The sequence below is a fragment of the Talpa europaea genome, assembly GCF_964194135.1.
Source record: "Talpa europaea genome assembly, chromosome: 8".
In the NCBI taxonomy this organism is placed as follows: domain Eukaryota; kingdom Metazoa; phylum Chordata; class Mammalia; order Eulipotyphla; family Talpidae; genus Talpa; species Talpa europaea.
The window spans coordinates 49,771,815-49,794,386 of record NC_140075.1 but is presented as its reverse complement, the minus strand read 5'-3'; the positions used below and the strand labels follow the sequence as shown (position 1 = coordinate 49,794,386).

General features: G+C 39.2%; 1 protein-coding gene across 2 annotated transcripts in view; it reads right to left on the bottom strand.

The window, feature by feature from the left end:
* Nucleotides 1–21,659, bottom strand: part of APH1B (aph-1 homolog B, gamma-secretase subunit) — a gene marked incomplete at both ends in the record, with an annotated part of 35,851 nt that extends 14,192 nt beyond the window's left edge. Inside the window, 4 exons of one of the 2 annotated variants that reach the window (XM_084240999.1) lie at nt 11,101–11,223; nt 12,067–12,137; nt 19,761–19,931; nt 21,547–21,659. In XM_084240999.1, coding sequence (XP_084097125.1) covers nt 11,101–11,223; nt 12,067–12,137; nt 19,761–19,931; nt 21,547–21,659 — 478 coding nt within the window. The remainder of the gene's footprint in view (nt 1–11,100; nt 11,224–12,066; nt 12,138–19,760; nt 19,932–21,546) is intronic. The other variant, XM_084241000.1, reaches the window with a different exon arrangement.
* Nucleotides 21,660–22,572: the final 913 nt, after the last annotated feature.

Sequence of the window (22,572 nt, the reverse complement as noted above, 5' to 3'; positions counted from 1 at the left end):
GAACAAGGTGCCCAGGCAGGGGAGCGGGATTCAAAAGGCGCCATTCCCGCGCCACTGATCTGGGCTACAGCCCGCGTCCTGGAACTGAGGGCTTTGGAACTAAGACCCGGGGCACGAAATTAGGGGCGTGGGTGCCCCACGACGGTGGGGCACAAGGCAGACACAGCACCCCAAAGCCGTTGAGGTGTACCCTACCATCCCCGCTCTGCTCCCTGTCCCACGGGGTGGAAAATCAGCTCCCCAAGGGCTCTAGGAGAGATCTCTGGTGCCACCTAGCGACTTGACCCCAGCACAGGCTACTGAAGGAGCTAGTGGCCAGCTGGGGAGTTAGCCCACACCGGGCCCCTTCTGAACAAGTAGTCTGAGCCCACAGGGAGAGCGAGCACCCACAGCCGGGGCAGACCAGGCGCGCAGAAGAGTGTGCCTGAGACCAGAAGCGCAGGGAGTGTGTCCCACATCACCATTTTAGAACAGGGACATTTCTTCAGTAAAGACTACCTGCAGAAGGCTTCCTCAGGAGCCAGAGGTGAGCGGGGGAAGTTCGCCCACGCCAGACCCCCTCTGGCCTGCAGTCCAAGCCCAGAGGGGAGCAGGAACCCACCGCCGGGGCAGACCAGGCGCACAGGGGAGTGTGTCCCCACATCGGCATTTTAGAACAGGGACCTTTCTCCAGTAAAGGCTGCTTGAAACTGACAGATGACTCCTGGAAGAACCAGAGGGGAACAGAGAAGCCCACCCAAGATGCCGGCAAGTCCCAACAACACAGTGTCCCAACGCATACGGCAAATTAGAAAACAGACAGTAGGGAGGAGAAGAACCACACGCAACCTAGCAACTCTCCAGAGAAAAAGCACACCACAAAAAGAAAGCCAGCCCCCAGATTGCAACGACAATAACTTGGAAGAATTTCTGAGCCTTCCAGAAAGAGAATTTAAAATTGCCGTGATTAAAAAACTGACAGAAGTCATAAAGGAAAACAATGATAAGGGAAAAATAATCAACGATCAGAAGAATGCAATTGAGTCCCTAGAGAGGGAAAACAATGGTCAGAAGAAAGAAATTGAGTCCCTAAAGAGGGAAGTAAAAGAAATGCAGGAGATCAAAGAATTAATGGAAGAACTAAAGAATTCTGGGAAAAGCAATGAAAGCAGAATAGATGAAATGGAAGAACGAATAAGTAATCTTGAAGACACAGAAATAAAAAGAACCAAAACAGAAAAGGAAAGAGAAGTACGAAGGAAAAAGAACGAAGAAAGACTTCGGGAACTATCTGACTCCATGAGGAAAGGAAATATAAGAGTTATAGGAATACCAGAAGGAGAGGAGAGAGATGTAGGAACAGAGAAAATATTCAAAGAGATAATTGAAGAGAACTTCCCAAATGTGAAGAAGGAGCTGAAAATTGATATACAAGAAGCAAGAAGAACACCAAACTTCCACGACGAAAGGAAAAATACAGCAAGACACATAATAGTAAAGCTCCCAAGAATCCAGGACAAGGAAAAAATAATGAAGCTGGCAAGAGGGAAGAAACAGATAACATTCAAAGGAAAACCAATCAGGCTGACATCAGACTTCTCCGAAGAAACACTACGGGCAAGGAGAGAGTGGAGGGACATAGTCAACAGACTCCAAGAAAACAGATGCCAACCAAGAATACTCTATCCTGCAAAGCTCTCCTTCCTCTTTGAAGAAAGAATATGGACCTTCCCAGACAAACAGAAACTCCGGAATTTCATTGCAACTAAACCCCCACTCCAAAAAAATACTACAAGGAGTCCTAAAGCAAGAACCTCAGAGCGACGAATAACAATGAAAGAAGGCCAAAAAAAAAAAAAGTTATTAAAAGAATAAATAAATAAAATCAAAGGAAAGACAAACACAATGGCAAATACAGATGTTAACATATCAATATTAACTCTAAATGTAAATGGACTAAACTCTTCAATAAAAAGACACAGAGTTGCAGCCTGGATTAAGAAACAAAACCCAACCTTTTGCTGTCTCCAGGAAACACATTTAGCTACAAAAGATAAAAATAGGCTCAAAGTTAAAGGATGGAAAACAATCCTACAAGCAAATGGACCAAAAAAGAAAGCAGGAACAGCTATACTTATATCAGATAAAACAGATTTCAAACTCAAAAAGATAAAAAGAGACCCCAATGGTCACTACATTATGATCAAGGGGACAATACTTCAAGAAGAAATAACACTCATTAACATATACTCACCAAACGAAGGAGCACCAAAATATATCAGACAACTGTTGTCCTCTCTGAAAACAGACATCAGAGAAAACACATACGTAGTGGGAGACTTCAACACACCACTATCAACAATGGATAGATCAACAAGACAAAAAATAAGTAAAGAAACCAAAGCTCTAAATAAAGACCTAGAGCAATTGGGCTTAACAGACATCTATAGAACACTAAACCCCAAAAAAATGGAGTACACATTTTTCTCAAGCGCACACGGATCATTCTCCAGGATCGATCACATACTGGGGCACAAGACAAACATCAACAGTTACACCAAGATTGAAATCATATCAACCATCTTTTCTGACCATGAAGGCATCAAACTAGAAATAAACCATAAAAAGAAGGCAAGGAACTTTCCTACCTCATGGAGATTAAAAACCACACTACTGGAAGACCATTGGACTAATGAGGAGATCAAAGAAGAAATTAAAAAATTTTTTGAACTGAACGACAAGGAGGACACCAATATCCTAAATGTATGGGATGCAGCAAAAGCAGTAATAAGAGGAAAATATATAGCAATAGAAGCTCACATCAAGAAACAAGAAAGAACGCAAAGAAACAACCTAATCTCGAAGCTCAAAGATCTAGAAAAAGAACAACAAAAAAACCCCAAAACCAGTAGAAGAAAAGAAATAATAAAAACCAAAGCAGAAATAAATGAAATTGAAACTAAAAAAACAATCCAAAAGATCAATGAAACCAAGAGCTGGTTCTTTGAAAAAATCAATAAAATAGACAAACCCCTAGCCAGGCTCACAAAGGAAAAAAGGGAGAAAGCACAAATAAATAGGATCATCAATGAAAGAGGAGAAATCACAACGGACACAGCAGAAATCAAAAGAATAATCAGTAACTACTATGAACAGTTATATGGAAACAAGTTTAACAATCTAGAGGAGATGGACAAATTCCTACAACTCTACAATCACCCAAAGCTAGATAAAGAAGAAATAGAACACCTAAACAGACCAATTACAATTAGCGAAATTGAAATGGTAATCAAAAACCTCCCCAAAAACAAAAGCCCAGGACCTGATGGATTTACAAATGAATTCTACCAAACATTCAGAGACGAATTAGTGCCTATCCTTCACAAACTCTTCCAAAAAATTGAGAAGGAAGGGACAATACCAAACACGTTCTATGAAGCCAACATTACACTAATACCAAAACCGAACAAGGACAACACAAAAAAGGAAAACTACAGGCCAATCTCCCTAATGAACACTGATGCAAAAATCCTCAACAAAATTTTAGCTATCAGAATCCAACAATGTATCCATAAGATAATTCACCACGACCAAGTTGGATTCATTCCAGGGGCACAAGGATGGTTTAACATCCGAAAATCAATCAACGTTATCCAACACATCAACAAAAAGAAATATAAAAACCATATGATAATATCAATAGATGCTGAGAAAGCTTTTGACAAAGTGCAACACCCATTCATGATAAAAGCCCTTGAAATTCTTGGGATACAAGGAACATACCTCAACATCATAAAGGCCATCTATGACAAGCCAACAGCCAGTATCATTCTCAATGGTGAAAAGCTGAAAGCAATTCCATTAAGATCTGGAACAAGACAAGGATGTCCACTCTCACCATTGCTTTTCAATATAATACTGGAAGTCCTAGCCAGGGCAATAAGACAAGAGAAAGACATCCAAGGAATCCAAATAGGAAAAGAAGAAGTCAAACTATCACTATTTGCAGACGATATGATATTATACATAGAGAACCCCAAAAACTCCACAGAAAAGCTAATTCAACTCATCAATCAGTTCAGTAAAGTGGCAGGATACAAAATCAACACGCAAAAGTCAGTAGCCTTCCTATACACAAACAATAAATCTGAAGAAGAAGAAATCAAAAAGACCATCCCTTTTGTTATTGAAACAAAAAAAATCAAATATTTGGGAATAAATCTAACAAAAGAGGTAAAGGACCTATACAAAGAAAACTATAAAACACTGTTAAAAGAAATAGAAGAAGACACAAAGAAATGGAGAGACATCCCCTGCTCATGGATTGGAAGAATAAACATTATTAAAATGGCCATCCTTCCAAAAGCAATATACAGATTCAATGCTATTCCAATCAAAATTTCAATGTCATTCTTCAAAGAAATAGAACAATTATTGATGAAATTCATATGGAATCACAAAAAACCCCGAATAGCCAAAGCTCTCCTGAAATAAAAAGAAGGGAATGGAGGCATCACACTCCCAGATTTCAAACTATACTACAAAGCCATAATCATCAAAACCGCATGGTATTGGAACAAGAACAGACATACAGACCAATGGAATCGAATAGAAAATCCAGAAATAAACCCACAGGTTTATGGTCAACTAATCTTTGACAAAGGAGCAAAGACTATGCATTGGAGCAAAGAAAGTTTGTTCAATAAATGGTGCTGGGAAAACTGGGTCGCTACATGCAAAAGAATGAAGCTTGACCACCACCTCACACCATACACAAAAATCAACTCAAAATGGATTAAAGAACTAGACATAAGACCTGAAACCATAAAATATATAGAAGGAAATATAGGCGAAACACTACGTGATTTGCACATCAAAGACATCTTTACAGACACATCACCCAAAGCAGTGATAGTGAAGGCAAAGATAAACAGCTGGGACTATATCAAATTAAAGAGCTTTTGCACAGCAAAAGAGACAATAACAAAAACAAAGAGAAACCCCACCAACTGGGAGAACATTTTTGCACCCAACACTAATGATAAAGGACTGATCACAAAAATCTGCAAAGAGCTGATGGGTCTCAACAACAACAAAGAAAATAATCCAGTCAAAAAATGGGCAGAAGAGCTTAAAAGAAACTTCTCTGAAGAGGAAATGCAAATGGCCAACAGGCATATGAAAAAATGTTCAACATCACTTGTCATCAGGGAAATGCAAATCAAAACTACCATGAGATACCATCTTACACCAGTGAGAATGGCACATATTAAAAAAACTAGCAACAACAAATGTTGGCGAGGGTGTGGAGAAAAAGGAACTCTTCTGCACTGTTGGTGGGAGTGCAAACTGGTCCAACCACTGTGGAAAGCTGTGTGGAGATTTCTGGACCTACTAAACATAGAGCTTCCATATGACCCAGCAATTCCACTCCTAGGTATTTACCCAAAGGACACAGAAACATCAATTCCAAAGAACACCTGCACCCCTATGTTTATAGCAGCACTGTTTACAATAGCTAAGCTTTGGAAACAACCCAAATGCCCAAAAATAGATGACTGGATCAAGAAGATGTGGTACATATATACCATGGAATATTACTCAGCATTCAAAAAAGATAAACACATGCAATTTGCTGCAACATGGATGGCGCTGGAAGGGATCATGCTCAGCGAAATAAGCCAAAAAGAAAAAGAAAAATACCGGATGGTCTCACTCATAGCAGGAATCTAGAAAACTTAAATAAGGGACCAGGAAAATGAATAACTATAAGAAAGTGAAAATCAAAATCAACAAAAAACTATGAACCAGAGACACTTTTAGGGGGGCGGGGGCGGGAGGGGAGGGATTGGGGTCAGAATGGGGGGCTGCAATTGTATGGGGAATATAACAATAAAATTTATAAAAAAAAAAAAAAAAAAAAAAGAAAAAGAAAAATACCGGATGGTCTCACTCATAGCAGGAATCTAGAAAACTTAAATAAGGGACAAGGAAAATGAATATAAGAAAGTGAAAATCAAAATCAACAAAAAACTATGAACCAGAGACACTTTTTGGGGGGTGGGGAGCGGGAGGGGAGGGATTGGGGTCAGAATGGGGGGTTTGCAATTGTATGGGGGAATATAAAAATAAAATTATTTAAATTAAAAAAAAAAGTCAATAGTGCAGAGGTTGGGAACCCTGCTCAATCAGTGCTTGTTGACAAACTAGTAGTCAGCTCTTATTTTCTTATGTGGCACATTAAAAAAGTTATAGTTGTATTAAAGCTATTTTGTCAAACAAATTCTGCATAAAAACCGTATCAGGGCCTCCCTGGTGGCGCAAGGAGTTAGACGCAACCCATGAAGCTATCCACGGCCACCGCAGCATGAGTTCGATCCCCGGCCAGGGAGCAACCCACAAGGTGCAACAGACCTCTCCTGACTCGCCTGCTGCTCCCCTTAGCAGTGTACTTCGGTCAATCTGCCTGTTCTGTTCCCCACTCTGTCTCTGGTGACTCCTCTCACCCCCCACACCTCTGGTCTGTGCCCCATCTCATGTATGCATAAATAAAATCTTAAAAAAAAAATACCAGTGGAGTGGGGGCTGCCATTTGGGAGCGTGGGGTATAATTTCCTAATGGATAACCCACCTTCTTAGAGAAGGCAGTGGGTATGAGCGCTAAGAATTCTATTACTTTGTATTTGAAATTAACTAGGACCTTTCTATGTTTGTCTCTGGCCTGAGCTCAAAGTCAGGAGTAGGAAAATGCATTCTGGCTGCCACAAGCCCATCTAAGGGTGGTTGTATAATTCTACTACAGAAGAATGACAAATTGGGACAAAAATGGAATCTCCCACATTCCTCTTTAGTTTTTCTTCAAGCTCAATATTCTTCTTTCGTTCAGAGGATACAACTTTCAGATTTTTCACCATATTGACAATATGCTTCCATACCAATTTAGTATCCCTGTTAAATCACAGTGCTCAGAACTGAACATGATACTCCACTTAGTCTGCAAGTGAAAGGTTTGGTGGGACATTTTTCCCTGACATCCTTCTTCCTTTGCCTGCCTAGCTTTATTTTTCATCCTTTTAAAGTCTCTACTCAAAGTATTTCATTCATAAGCTGTGCCTGGTTCCATAAGGTGCTGGAGATACATCAGTGAATGAGACAAATGTCCTTGCACTTACATGGCTTAGAATCCAGCTGGAGAGAAAGACATAACTAACTACATAGTTGATCAACTAATTGCAACTGCAGTAATTGCAAAGTATACAACCATCTGAGTGTGAGTTAGAACTATGGGTATATGTGCTTATGGTTCTTCCTCATTATTGCACTTAACACACTTTATTGTAATTAGTTGTTTGTCTTTATTCTCCACAGTGAGTGGAAGGTAGACATTAACTATACTGTATTTTTATAGTTTGGTAGAGCTTCTGTTGAATAAAAACACTGAATAATTATTTGTGGAATGCATGGTTACATGATCAAATGGACTTGACCAAAATAATAAATTAGTAAGGCAAGATAACACTTGAACTTAAGGGTCTAATTTTCATACTTTTACCTCTCTACAGAATTATCAATAAATGATAATGATTCTAGTAAAAGTTAATGTTAGCCTATTAACAACAAATTAAACCATTAACTTACACATACACATTATTTATGCTCTGTGCCTGCTCCATGAAACTATGTACATATATGTGGCATACAATATATATCTTACACTACCATGGATACACTAGTGACCTTATATTTCTTACTTAGTATTTTGTAAGGGGATATGTTAAATTAACATATAAACTTATTTAACTGAAAAATTAAAAAATGAGCTTATGCCTAAATAAATGCTACCAGTGGTAGCAATAGATAATATATATATATCAAGTACAAATATATAAAAACTTGGGGCTATTATATTTAAATTCAATAAAAAGTAATTCCTTAAATGTATAATTCAAAATTTATGCTTCAAAGAATGATGTTATGACAGAAAAAAACTCTTGTACATGATAAAGGAACAGTTCACTTACTATAGGTACATATTCACAGTACGGTCAGGCTACCATACTAACAGTGAAAGAATTAAAATATTTCATTTTATTTGGGTTTTCTCTTGAATTTATAGAAAGTACAAATACAATACCTACATTGCTAGTGCATCTTTTACTTTCTTCCAAAAGAAGTAGTCTAGTCTTATGGAATAACCTAGGTAACGAAAGGGTATTAGCGCCATCTAGTGAAAGAAGCCGGCAGAAAGTAATTCCACAAGGAGAGTGCTACTTGAGAGCCAGAAGAAAATTGCTTATGGAGCAGTGCAACAATCCAATTCAAGAAAATAAAGAAAACTGTAGCAGTAACACCTACTTGTATTATATTTTGTTAATTTATGTGGAACTTGAAAAAATTTCAGCTATTAATATTACCTTTATTTTAAAAATCTAAATATAATAATCATTTAAAAATTAACAAAGATATTCTCATTATGGAATGTCTGAAATGAAAATAATTTGCTATGCTAGAGGTACCACTAGATAAATACAACCCCATTAATACACTGTCCTGTCCTCTAACCTGTAGCCAGATGTAAAGGGTTTTGGCTTTTTCCCACAGGCTTTGGAAAGCCATCACACATTTTGTACTGGGAAGATTATTTTGGTGGCTGTATGCAGGATGGATTTGCATGGAAAGTGTCTTGAGAATTATAAGCATCTGGGGGTGGATAGTAATCCACACAGGAGAAGTGAAGGCTTGGACTGAAATGGTAAGTGGGCTTGGAGATCATTATAACAGGCAGGATGTCTCTAAACTATTGTAGCAATTTTCTAAAATTTGGTGATTCCCCCCTCTTACTAGATGGCAAGTTCTTTGAAGAAGAATTGCTTTGGCATAAATGTTAAATAATGATTTAATTAAAAGAATATGTGCAGAAGTCATTACTTCAATCATATAACATGTGGAGAAAAAAAGGTACAGTGGTTTTTTTCCAAACTATTTTTAAAAGATTATTCTTGTGGAATTTGAGAGAAGTCTTATATTACTCATGTAGATTACCATAACAACTCTGAAATGTATGAACATTTTATCATAATTACAACTTTTATCTGGTGGATGAAAAAAGTTTGAAATAACTTGGTCTTTTTTTTTATTAAATTTTTTTTCTTTCTTTTTTTATTAGATTTATTTATTTATTTATTTATACAAGCACTGGGTACAGTCGGAAGCACGGGAGGGTGAGAGAATTCACCAGAGCCAGATTGGGGAACAGAACAGGCAGAGTGACGAAGTACACTGCTGAGGGTAGCAGTGGGCGGCAGAAGAGGTCTGCATGCCATGTGGGACCCTCCCCCGGCGGCCAGGGAGCGGCCAGGGATCGAACCGGCGCCGTAGAGGCCGCGGGCAACCTCGCAACCCAGCGCTCAACCGCTGCGCCACCGGTGAGGCCCATAACTTGGTCTTTTTATATTGCATCTTTGAATAAAAAGGTCAACTCATCTATTGTCATTCTTTTTTTTTTTTTTTTTTTTTTTGCTCCTGCCTCCTTAACAGCATTTTTCTAAGTCATAAAAGGAGGATAAATGATGGTTTCTCTAATTAAGAAAGGGGCAAAACCTTAGAGTCCTAGGTCTGTTCTCAGATTGGGAAGAATGAAGGATTTAGACAAGAGCAGAAACCTCTTCTTTGCCTCAGAGGATTTCATTGCTCTAAGCTCAAAATATTTTGCATGTCAGAGTAGGGCATCTTGAGGGAAATAATTCTTAGAAAACTGGGGGTGGTCTGATGCAGGTACCTTCATTATGAAGTCTCCCTTGTTAAAGACGGTATAGTATAGTAATCTCAGGGAAGGCCGTGTCTTGAACAGGAGAACACATATTTTTCATAAAACCAACCGCCTTTTATAACCATTTGATCAATAACTGAGGTCAGCTCTCAGCATGCCACAGGATAACAAGTATAAATTTTGATGCAGAATAGGCTTAGCCTCTAAATTAATTGTGGTATGAACATACTTAGTTCTACAACTTTAATGTCATCTATAAGCATATTATTTTCAAAATTTTGTTTGCAACCTGGGTCTCCTTCCTCAGATCCAACTGTGCACTCATTATCTCTACATTGTCATTCCTTTTTAAAGAATATAGTATGATTTGGGCCTCCCAGGTGGTGCAGCGGTTGAGAGCTGGGTTGCAAAGCTGCCCGCAGCCTCTGCAGCACCGGTTCAATCCCCAGCCCCCGGAGAGGGTCCCACATGGCACAACAGACCTCTCCTGCCGCCTGCTGCTCCCTTCAGCAGTGTATTTCATCAGTCTGCCTGTTTTGTTCCCCGCTCTGGCTCTGGTGAATTCTCTCACCCTCCCGCGCTTCTGACTGTACCCAGTGCTTGTATAAATAAATAAATAAATTTAAAAAAAAATAGTATGATTTATTGTAAAATGTTGACAGTCAGGAAAACTACTAATTTTTTTCAGATATATACATGAAAGGAAAGCTTTCAAGTCTTGCCTTCAAAGCAAAATATGTATACATGTTTAAAACCTACCTTTCCAATCTGGTTAACAGGAAATTAATAACACAAAAATCAGGACAATGGTTAGCAATGAGGAACTCCAGACTTCAAGTTGCTGTTAATGTTTTGGTTCTTAAGGTACAGGAGAAATGGGGTATTATTCTTTAAATGATACATGTATGCTTAAATATACTTTTAGGTGTATTACATTACTTCACATTCAACAAGAATCTTTTCTCCACTCAATGTCAAGATTAAATTATACTGCCTTCCAAAAGGGAGCCAAAATGACAAAGAGTTTACACTGAAGATAAATATAAACTAATAAAAACAAGAGTATATAGCCTATAAAAATTCACTTGTACTATTTCAACTACACAGCAACACTATTAGTATAACAAAATAAAAATTAATTTTATGCTTGCTATATTGCAATCTAAAATTCTAAAATACTCTAACCAAAAGTTTTCCCTTCTTAGATCCTTTACTCTGTAGCATCTAACAGTATTTTGATGCTAGAAGGCATAACACACATTTCTATTCACTTTAATTCCTAAGTTAGCAGATCCCAATAAGGTTGACCATTATATCAGAAATCTGAACAGTCATAGTTACCAGGTACATACCTGAATTCAGGAAAAACTGGGGAGAGTCTCCATGGATGCCCACTGTGCCTGGTCCCAAGGAGTTAGACAGCGTATTTACAAAGGAAAATACTCCACTCATGATTCCAAAACCCAAGCCAGAAACTAAGGAGGAAGAAAAACACTATTAAAATCTATTCATGCTATGATTTCTTTTCAAAGCAAAGTTCCAAGGATTAAGGAATATTATTTTTTTGTTAAAGGGAAGAGTATACATGCTGTTGGAAAAGCAATAGAAAGGGCTCCAAAAAGGCAAGTGCTTGGCTATGAGAAGAATGAAGAGAGAGGGGGTAGAGAGGGGGAAGGAAATTAACCATGGAGTGTAGCAGAGAAATGAAAAAGGTAAGAAAAATATCTAGACAGGCACAGAATCAATAGGTGAGACAAAGATGGATATGATGCTAACGTGTGGCTTTACTTTATGATATTGTAGTCAGTGGAATTAAGTTTGACAGCTTGGAATTGTATTTGATGTGTGAGTGGATATTATAAAAAGCGATCCCTGGGTTAAACTGGGGTAACTAAACTTAATGACCTAGACCCAAACCCAACCTTTAAAATTTAATTCTGCAAAAAAAATATATATAGAGAGGTATAGTCTATATTAATAGGAAGAGTCCTAGTATAACCAAGTCATGGTAACCACCTACAGAGGTAATTGTAATATCACATAAAATTGTTAACTTGAGTGTATACATGTTATAAACCTAACTTTTAAACCTTGTTAATATTTAGTGGGTACACAGAGAAGAGTTACCTGCAATAATTTCCCTTTTACATAGGCCCTAGAAAGTTGGAAAAAGAATGTACACCAATAGGCCAAGGTAGTAATAAAATACTACTTGAAACCTACAAAAGAAATAAACCTACAAAGAAATAAAAAATAAAAATGGCTTTTATGCCAGATCTGATATTTTTTCTTAATGACATCAGGCAGTTCTCACTTACCATAAGCCAGTAATCGCATAGAGGGTGCGGGTTCATCTGGGTTTATACTCTTCAAACCCTCACTGGCTTTCCTAAATTAAAAACACACAATTTTTGTAATATATCAGGAAAATAAACAATATACTTCAAAATCCAAATACTTACTGAGACTTTGAGCAGCTTACTCTAAATCTAAAACCTGTTTAAACAAAATCCAACAAATTTTCAGTTAACTTAAAACCAACCAACTTAAGCCTTTTACTGACTTCCAGATAGAAGAGAAAAAAATATATAAGTAAACAAGCCATTAGGATTGAGTTTAATAAGAGAAAAAGCAATCCTTCCATAATTTATTGAGCTCAAATACTTATGGCATCCAACACTGAATTTTAATCCACTTCCCAAAGTACTCTATTTTCATCCCTACTTTGTTGGTGCTTTGTTGTATCTTCTGTCTGGGTTATATTTACTTTACCACCACCTCTACCTTCCACTGTGTATAACCTAAATTGTGTTTATTCAAAATTCATTAAGGCAGCAATTTCTCAAAGAAGCCACCTTTACCAATGGTTGGTAAACATTAAACCCTCCTTATTCTTAAATGCTACAATACTAATGGTCTGAACTCTCACATGGGTACCTAAGGATATTCTCCTGATTCTAAAATATCAGGAAATATTTTAAATTATTTTTACATCCTCAAACAGGTTTCAGGGGAGACTAAAATGCTACTTTCAGAAAAGGAAGTGACTATGTGACTGAAACAACAGAATACTGCTCAGTAAGAAATAATCTTTGGAGTCATCATATTCATATTTCTGTGGTAGATAATTCACAAATACACCATGAGTACTGCCTACCCCCCTCCCCACCCCCATGGATTTATTAGGCATGCTAGATATGGTTGGTCATTTCCACCAGTGTCACTATTACTAACCTTGGTTGACTAGAAAGTGTGACAATGATACTGAATGATACTGACTCAAAGGATATATTTATATATTCACTACAAAGTACAATTATTAAAGCAAAAATAGAACCAAACATTTCAGAACACCTTTTCAACAGTTCTTAAACAAAAATAAGTTAGATTAACTCTAAAAGTAGGAAAATAGATTAACCAGAATACACTTATATTTTGGTCACTATGTTAACTTAAATTGCAAGGTATGCATATTCATTACAGTTTGCACACTCATTACATAAAACATCATTGATTACATCAAATTAAGACAATCAAAATTCAACCAAAATAGGGCCTTCCCGGTGGCGCAGCGGTTGAGCGCCGGGTTGCGAAGCTGCCCTCAGCCTCTGCAGTGCTGGTTCAATCCCCGGCTGCTCCCCGGCCACCGGGGAGGGTCCCACATGGCACGCAGACCTCTCCTGCCGCCCGCTGCTCCCCTCAGCAGTGTACTTCATCACTTTGCCTGTTCTGCTCCCCGCTCTGGCTCTGGTGAATTCTCTCACCCTCCTGCGCTTCTGACTGTACCCAATGCTTGTATGTATAAATAAATAAATAATCTTTTAAAAAAAATAAAATAAAAAATGAAACTGCAGAAGTAATAGTCTTAAAAAAAAATTCAACCAAAATAGTAACAAGAATAATTTTTTTTAGATACTTTATTTTATTATTTATTTTTTTAAAGATTTATTTATTTATTTACACAAGCACTGGGTACAGTCAGAAGCGTGGGAGGGTGAGAGAATTCGCCAGAGCCAGGGTGGGGAGCAGAGCAGGCAGAAGGACCGAAGTACACTGCTGAGGGGAGCAGAGGGCGCCAGGAGAGGTTTGGGCGCCAAGTGGGACCCTCCTTGGGTGGCGGGGGAGCAGCTGGGGAACGAACCGGTGCTGGAGAGGCTGCGGGCAGCTTCGCAACCCAGCGCTCAACTGCTGCACCACCAGGGGAGGCCCAACAAGAATAATTTTAAGAGTCCTTTGCTCTTCTAGATGCAAAAGAAAGAATTTGCCATTTCAGTGTTCTTCATTTGGAAACATCATTTGGTAGTAAGGACATGAGTCAAAAACTTAAGTGACTGTTGTCCTCTCTCTTTGGAGCAGTAACCAATCACAACGTCTGGTTTTCCTAAATAAACTTAATTGTCACAGGAATGTTGTTAAAGGCTAATTATAGCTTAGACAGACATACACACATACATATGCAAATATAAATAGCAATTATCAACAAATGCATAGAAAGGTATATATAGTACAATAGAATCAACACATTTTGAAGGATTTGTTGCTCAGTAATGAATAAAAGATATTTGCTATTTGGTAAAGCATTGCAATCACAAATAGATTAAATACATACACATGAATTCAAACGTTTCATAAACTTCCTTGTTTTTGATGTTGCAAGTTTGTGGGGGAAAGGTCTGTGGCACTAATAGTTCTCAATACTAACATAAGGAAGTGCAAAAGTACGAAACATTGTCAGTTTCCGTGTTCCTGATGGATAGAATAAATATTTGATGGCTGAAGGGCAGTGTTTTTAAGTTGACCATTACACTGATGTGAAAACTTCTTTGTTTGAAAGAACAAAAAAGTAAAAGCTCATTTTTAAAAATATAAATTCGAAAAACTACCAATAAAATTATACCATACTGTCTTTCTCATTTGTTCTTTTTGCATGTACATGTAAGGGAAGGCGTCAAGAAATATGCATATAAAATAGATATGTCATTTCAGAAATTTTAAAAATAAACTCTTAAAAACTGTAGCAATGGTTATCATATTGTTTTTTTAATAAATGGAAGATTTTCTAAAATTACCAAATATTTATGGTATCAGAATTATAAGACTTTAAAATTGAATAAATAAGTTTCAACCCAAACAAAAAATATTTCTAATGTACATTTTAGGCAAAATACAGTATCATAACTTGGATTTTTTTTTTAACGGATGTAGAAAGGGCTATCACTTGTGGTCACATATCAATTCCTAATCTTGTAACTCCTTGCTAGGCTGAAAGTTATAATTTCACTCAGTCAGTCAGTCAGTCAGTCAGTCAGTCAAGATGAAGGACTTTTCCTGAGGTTTGACCCAGGAAATAAGTTTATATTACACTGCAATGATAAACATTTTGTATCAATTCCATACATGTATAAAAACTGGTTGGTGCAAACTCCACATTTTAATCTTGGCACCAAATTCAGTAGCAAATATTTGACAGAGGTAGTACTTTTTTTTATTTAAATATTTTATATAATTCTTACAACTTTTTTCATCTTTGCACAATGTATGCATTTTCATTTTGGTTATATTCCCCATACAATTGAACCCCCCCCCTTATTTTGACTCTAATCCTTCCTTTCCCCGCTGCTCCCTCCCCCCCACCTCAGTGTGTCTCTGCTTTATAGTTGCTTGTTGATTTTGATTTTTACTTTGTCTTGATTAGTCTTTTTCCTGGTCTCTTATTTAGGTTTTCTAAATTCCTGCTATGAGTGAGACCATCCGGTATTTTTCTTTTTCTTTCTGACTTATTTTGCTGAGCAAGATCCCTTCTAGCTCCATCCATGTTGCTGCAAACTGCATGTGTTTATCTTTTTTGATTGCTGTGTAATACTCCATTGTGTATATGTACCACATCTTCTTGATCCAGTCATCTATTTTTGGGCATTTGGGTTGTTTCCATAGTTTAGCTATTGTAAATGAATAACTACATAATATCCAACATTTCTAGGGCCTCCCCAGTGGCGCAGCGGTTGAGCGCTGGGCTGCAAAGCTGCCCACAGCCTCTGCAGCGCCGGTTCGATCCCCAGGCACCGGCAAGGATCCCACATGGCGCAACGGACCTCTCCTGCCACATCCGCTGCTCCCCTCAACAGTGTATTTCGTCAGTCGGCCTGTTCTGTTCCCCGCTCTGGCTCTGGTGAATTCTCTCACCCTCCCATGCTTCTGACTGTACCCAGTGCTTGTATTAAAAAAAAAAAAAAATCCACCTTTCTAAAACTTGCTATGAAAAACTGTACAATAATCCAAGGGCTCATTAAAGATGCATTTTGCCTCTCTGAACTCACTGACAATAGGAGTCTGCAGACTGACAGCCATAATCCCTTCCTTATGTGGACTTAACCCCTCATTGCCCTCATTAAAAATGGAGACTTGGGTTCAGCTTGTAGTCCCATGGAACCATAGGTTAATGCCACTGAAAGATTTCATTTCAGGAGGAAACCAGGAAGTAACAAGGCAGTAAAGAACAAAGAGTAAGATACTCATTTAGCCACTTCAGTTAAGTCAGACTTTAGAACCTGAAGTTCTAAGGGGTCACTAACTGTGAAGTTCTGTATTTCAAATTATGTTTGTTTCAAAATTAGAATTATCACATGTGAAAAAGCTGAACCAATAGGAGCCAATGGTGCTGCTGACAGGAAAACCTAGTGCAACCAGAGGCTGCGTTATTACAAGCACAGCCTCTAGGCAGGGGTGAGGAGGGTCACTGCTCTTTGCGCTCCTTAGACCACAGCAGAGTACTGAGCTAGGTCCTAGTACAGGTGCACACCAGTGCTGACAAAAAGGGGCATGCCTACTGATATGAAAGAACAGGGACCAGCAATGGTCTGGAAGCCACCTCTATGTCTCTTGGATAAATGAGAAGTTTTTAGTCTTGAAAGAAACAAGATGACAAACATAACAGAGATTCCACTTGCCTAAGCAGCCCATGAAGGGGACAGAGGTGAGAAAGGAGATTTTAACTATTTTATAATACTCTAGAGTAAAAGTTAAGTTTCAGAATGGCAGTTAACTGCTGCATACCAGACTATTCAAACACAGTTAAATGTTAAGAATACAGTATTCCTGTGGAAATTTAAATGCCATCTTTGCAATCTGTTTGTTGCTTTTTAATATTTCCAAGAGATAATAGAAATAAATCTCTTTTTTAAACCATTTCTAAGATTTTGCTTCTATGCATTGGCATCCTAATTTTCAATTTGTAATTTAAATGTTTCATTATTAAATTTTAGTATGTTATTAAAAGCAACAAGAAAACACAGAAGGCCTGGCATATTGGCAAGAACAAATCATCAGAAACCTATTATAAGAGATGTTATTGAGATGTTATGTCTTGGCTACATCTGTGAAATTTATGTAATACTTAATTATCTCATTTCCAGAAACAAAAAGAGAATATATTTATCACTCTACTAACCAAGTCTTAACTATATAACCAAAGTCAACCTCATGACTCCCTGAAAGAAAATATAGTTCCAAGATCAAGTTGTGTTTCAAATCAGTTGTTTCATGTGAGGTCTTCATGGACCCCACAGGTGACCTACTTTCTGGCCTAAAAAGGGAACTCATGTCCAGTTGTTGTTGTTGTTGTTGTTTTTAAAGAAAATGTGTTTAACCACATGGTGCAGCAGACCTCTCCTGTCTTGCCCGCTGCTCCCCTCAGCAATATATTTCAGTCATTCTGCCTATTCTGCTCCCCACTCTGTCTCTGGTGAATTCTCTCACCCTCTCACACCTCTGGCCTACACCCCAGCTCTTGTATACATAAATAATCTTTTAAAAAAAAAAGCTAAATCTGGTAGATTATTATTATGATTTATAAAGAAGAATTGAAAATAGCCAGTACAGTTCTAAATACAGCTTTTTTTGCCCCTCATGTTGACTCAAAAGACAATACTGTCACAATTCAATCTAAAGAAGATTGAGAGGAAAATATTAGTCAAAGAGAGAACTTCACTTCACAGTGATTTATGTGGATGTTATTGTCCATATAACCCAGGGTTAGGTATTAAAGATAATAATAAATTTTGATTCAGATAGGATAGTTCACAAAAGACTGAAGGATAAAGCCATGGAAAACTAGGTCTGTGACAAGAAACGAGGAAAACAGACCACTGCTGTTTTAAGATGGAGCGTAAGCACAGTCTAGATTCTAGTAGAAATTATTTGGATACATATTTCAGTTCACCTTAAAAGAAAGCATGAAGTACTCAGTGGGTTATAATTACAAAGATAGGAAGAATTTCCTTATGAATTAACTAGAAATTAAAATTTTCTCTGGGAGAATTGTGTGAACTTGTCTTTGGGAAATGGATGAACACAACTTGCTATGCACAATTTGATAAAATGAATACTGAGCTTGAAACTCTTTTAAAGTTTGTTGAAAACTGCTTATGGAAAACATTAGCTGGCAAAAATGACTATTTTGCAGTAAGGAAGAAAATGGTTGATAGCAGTTCACAAATCTGAAGAATGTATTGTGACCTTGATCTTCAAATAATGAGCAATTAGAGAAATATCTGTATGAAAACATGCTGAGCTCACCTGTCAGGGAGTCGGGTAAAGCACAGGCAACAGAATGAATGTAAGTTTACATTGCTGTCTTGCATGAGTTAAAAATATGTTTAGGACAAATGTTAGCAAGATGTTTGTACCTGTCTCTCTACTACCCCTGTGGTTTCTGGCTTTTGTGAAAAACACTTGTCTCTTTTCAGAAGACCCTCTAAGAACTTACTGCCTGAGAAACTACATTTCAGTAGCAACTATGAACCTAGTCACCTAAACCATTTTGGCTTTCCCAATTATATGAGGGATTATGGACCCAACAGAAATAGTTTCTTTAAAACTACATTAAATTTTTATTGTGAATTGTTACTGCTTGAATTCTATTTTAAAGAACATATGATAACAAGTGCTGCTGATTTTTTAAATTGATGGTTGGCATCTTTACTCTGATGCTGTATGTTTTAATGGTTATATTCTCAGTTGCTTACTGTTGTTTATTAAAAGCTTGTTATTTAAAATAAAAATTTTTAAAGGTCAAAAATAAGAATTATGTGAACCTCCTATTACCTTTTCTCAATTTATTTATTTATCCATGTATTAGCCTTGCACATGTGGCTTTATAACAGTGAATCAGAGTATATCCCTGGAGAAAGCTGGTGCAGTTGGAAGAGATGAATTTGCAGTAACTAACTTTGAAGGCTTAAAGTCAATTAAAACTTTTGGGAAAATATTTAATTATAAAATAGGATTGAATATGTAAATTTTCCATATGAAACACAGAAATAGCAAAATTTGGAAAGTTTATCATTATAATCTCTGTAAAAATCACATAAAAATTCCTATTAAGTGAGAAAAAACTTTTCAAGAATTTCATTGGTTTTTATACAGATAAAACATATAAATGGAGGCACACAATGGCTGGCTGGCCATCTTTTTATGTCAGAGGTTTATTATTAGTTTGATTCCTTCACTGTAAAGTTACCATTCAGCCTTCCACCAGGCAATTGTAGCAACCCCTAATCATTCTTGCCTAAATCCAGTATTTCATTAGGTGCCACAAAATTGTATTAAACAAGAACCCTTTTTTAAAATTAGCTATAATGATGACTATTAGATATAATTAGTGATAATATTTTTTAATAAAACTTTCCCAATCAGCTATTTGACTACCCTGAAATATAGGTTGGCAGGATGAATGCTAGATTCTTGTCATTTACATATTGATATTCTTTCCCAGTGCCTAGGATAGTGCCTGGCATTGAGTAAATTCTCAAATGCTTTTGAATGAGTAAATGAAGGAAGAAATCGTCACAAAGCTAAAACACTTTTTTTAAGATGGTTATACACCAACTCTTTTGACTTTGAGCTATGTAAAAAGGTATGATTCCTCCAATGTCACACTATATTACTATTTTAAATTACTAAACCATAATTTAAATACAACTGGGGGGAAATGCTATGTAAACATTTGACTTACTTTAAAAGTCTATAATAGGCAAACCGGAACAATTCTTGGATAAAGACTGAGACTAATACTCCAAAGATCAGCAGATACTTCGGTGTTGGTTCATCTTTGTTGCCAGTAATGGTTCCTGCCAGGAACCAAATAAAGGAGGAAAACAGCAGAGACACCAACCAAAAGAAAGCTCTGAAAATCAGGGAAAAAACAAAGTTATGAATGAATGCAAGTATAGGGTTAATAATGATTTAAAAGCAAAGAAAAAAATTTTAAAAGACCTGCTTGAGAAAGAACCGACTTCCTGACTCTTTAGTAAAGAAAAAAAATCCTAATAAAGTGATGTTCTGGATCAATTGTTCTGGATCAAATGATGTATTTTCCCTGATGAGACGAACATGTAGTACAGGAGGAGTATGAGATTTTTCTACAAATCACTCTTTTTCAGTGAGTGCGTTATTTGTAAGTACATCTGCACACTCATTATGCCAAGGACAGTCTAGCTGGAAACTGATTATTTGCTATTCTTCTTAACTGGTGCTTTGTCCATTGAGGTGCAAGTATATCCTTTCCAGAAAGATCTCTACAGCTCTATTAACAGTGACAAATGGGAATAAAATTCAGAAGCTGAGAACCCGTTTTTTGTTTTGGTTTGTTTGGATGGGGATAGTATAGATTTAATATTTTGTTAGTACTACAATGTTCATATTAAAAAGTTGAAAGTAAAAAGGTGCTGCAGATTTGTACATTAGTCTCATTTATTGTCTGAGACAGCTGGCAGAGGTGGGGAGATATGGTCATGGCTCCCCAGCTGGTAGGAATGGGATGGGGGCAGGGAGAGCCTGAATCAGACTCGCATCCACCTAGAATGCTTTCTTCTTTCAAGGCCCTAAAAATATCCTTCTGTCACTGCGAGGAGGGTAAGTGCAGCTGCACAGAAGGCGATTTGAACACGCTTTAAAAAGCTTTTGCCCAAATCTCCATTGCTTCTAGTATGACACATGTGATGCTGCCCTTACAATACAGTTGTGAGAGGTGAAGAAGCACAGAGAAGGTGGGAAAACACTGGCCTAATCTGGCTGTTTCTCCTGGTGCCAGTGAGACTCTAAGGGTCAGGTAGGAGGACGTGGTGAGGCTCACAAAGAGCCGCCAGGCAGGTGGAAACTGGGATTATGGCCACATTGGCCACGAGTGTTCGGTATTTACCAAGTGCTTTGGTGTTTTCACAGGTTTCCACCCTTCAGCTGGAGACCAGAATCACCTGGGCGCTTTTAAAAAGATAATCAGCCCCAATCCCACCCCCAGACATTCCGAATCAGAGGACTCGGGGTAGGGGTTGAGCTTCTGTGGGTTCCAAAGTCCCAGGTGCGCAGGTGCTCATATATATGGTCCTTAACGCCTCCGGGGCTACAGCTGCCCGTGAGAACGAGGCAAACGGGCGCTCTCGAGAAAAATGAAAGATGCGTATTTGAACGTGTCCACATATTTCCCCATGGCTTCAGGACTCATAAAGCCCACCCACAAGCCTAGGCGGAAAGAAGCCCAAGCATCAGGGGCTTCTGAGCCCCACAGCACGCGCGCCTTTCCCAGTGGCCGCCCTCCGAGGTCGCGCGGCTCCAGCTTTCCCGCCGACCCTCCGAGGAGGGCGACGGGCCCCAGGGAGCGGCCCCGGCTCTGCCCCTCTCAACCCTCCGTCCCTCCTGACCCCAGCCGGGTCGAGCCGCTGGGGGCGCACGCCGGGGGTCGCCGGAAGCCTCGGTGGGGGAGGGGAGCCCCGAGTCCGGGTTTCCCGGCGCAACCGCCTCACCCGATGATGAGGAAGATGATGCGCAACGGTTCTGTGGCAATGGTGAAGACGTAGAGGGCGAGCGCAGGCCCGAAGGCAATAAAGGCGCAGCCGAAGAACACGGTCGCCGTCATGGTGACAAGAGAAGCCGGCCTGGGGGCCAAGCCGCGACGAGAGGTGCGCCCAGCGCCCGCAGAGCTAACCGCCGGGCGGGGCGGGGCGGGGCGGGGCGGGCGGGGCGGAGATGGAGGCCTGACAGGACTGGGGGCGGGGCGGACGAGGGGAAGGCGCAGGGGCGGGGGGGCGGGGCGGGGGCGGGTCGGAGGCGGAGACTGCGCGGGGCGGGAGGCTGGCGCGGGCCTGGAGGCGGGCGGAAGGGGCCGGTGGAAGACATTAAAGCGCAGGGCAAGAGGCAGGGTGGAGGCGGGGAGAAGATGGGGAGGGGTGGAGGGGGCGCGCTCCTCATAACTCTCCTCTCAGCCCCACTTGGCTTCCGGGCCGCCCCTCCCGGCGCCCCAGTTCCTGATCCCGGGGTGAGATTCGCTGGCGACTTTAGGGCGGGCAAGGTAGGGATCCCCGCCCCCGCCACAGATGCACGTCGCCGGCAGCGAGGTGTAGTGAGAGGACAGGTCCGCACCCCGCTTTGGAGGCAGAACGAGGAATGGTTCCTTAGCAACTCAAGAAAAACAGCTCAAGACAGCGACAGGATTCCATCTCTAAATAAAAGAGCCTTGAATCTTTTTCACCCCCTGCATCTCTGGCCTGTGCCCCAGTTTTTGTATGCATGAATAAGTAAATCTTTAAAAAAAAAAAAAAGAGCCTTTTGTAAAGCACGTTTTACCATTTGCATAGTTGCAGGAACTTCATTCTCGGCCAGGTAGAAATCCCGAGCTGGGATAGCGGTGACCCAGGCAATAACTCACCGTAAAAGGATGACACGGTGGTGAAGATGCTGTCCTTTTTAGGGTTATTTTGGCGATCTGGTTTTATTCCGCCCCGTCCCCGGACCACTACGTCCTCAAAAACGTTGTTTTTGAAGGTCTTCTC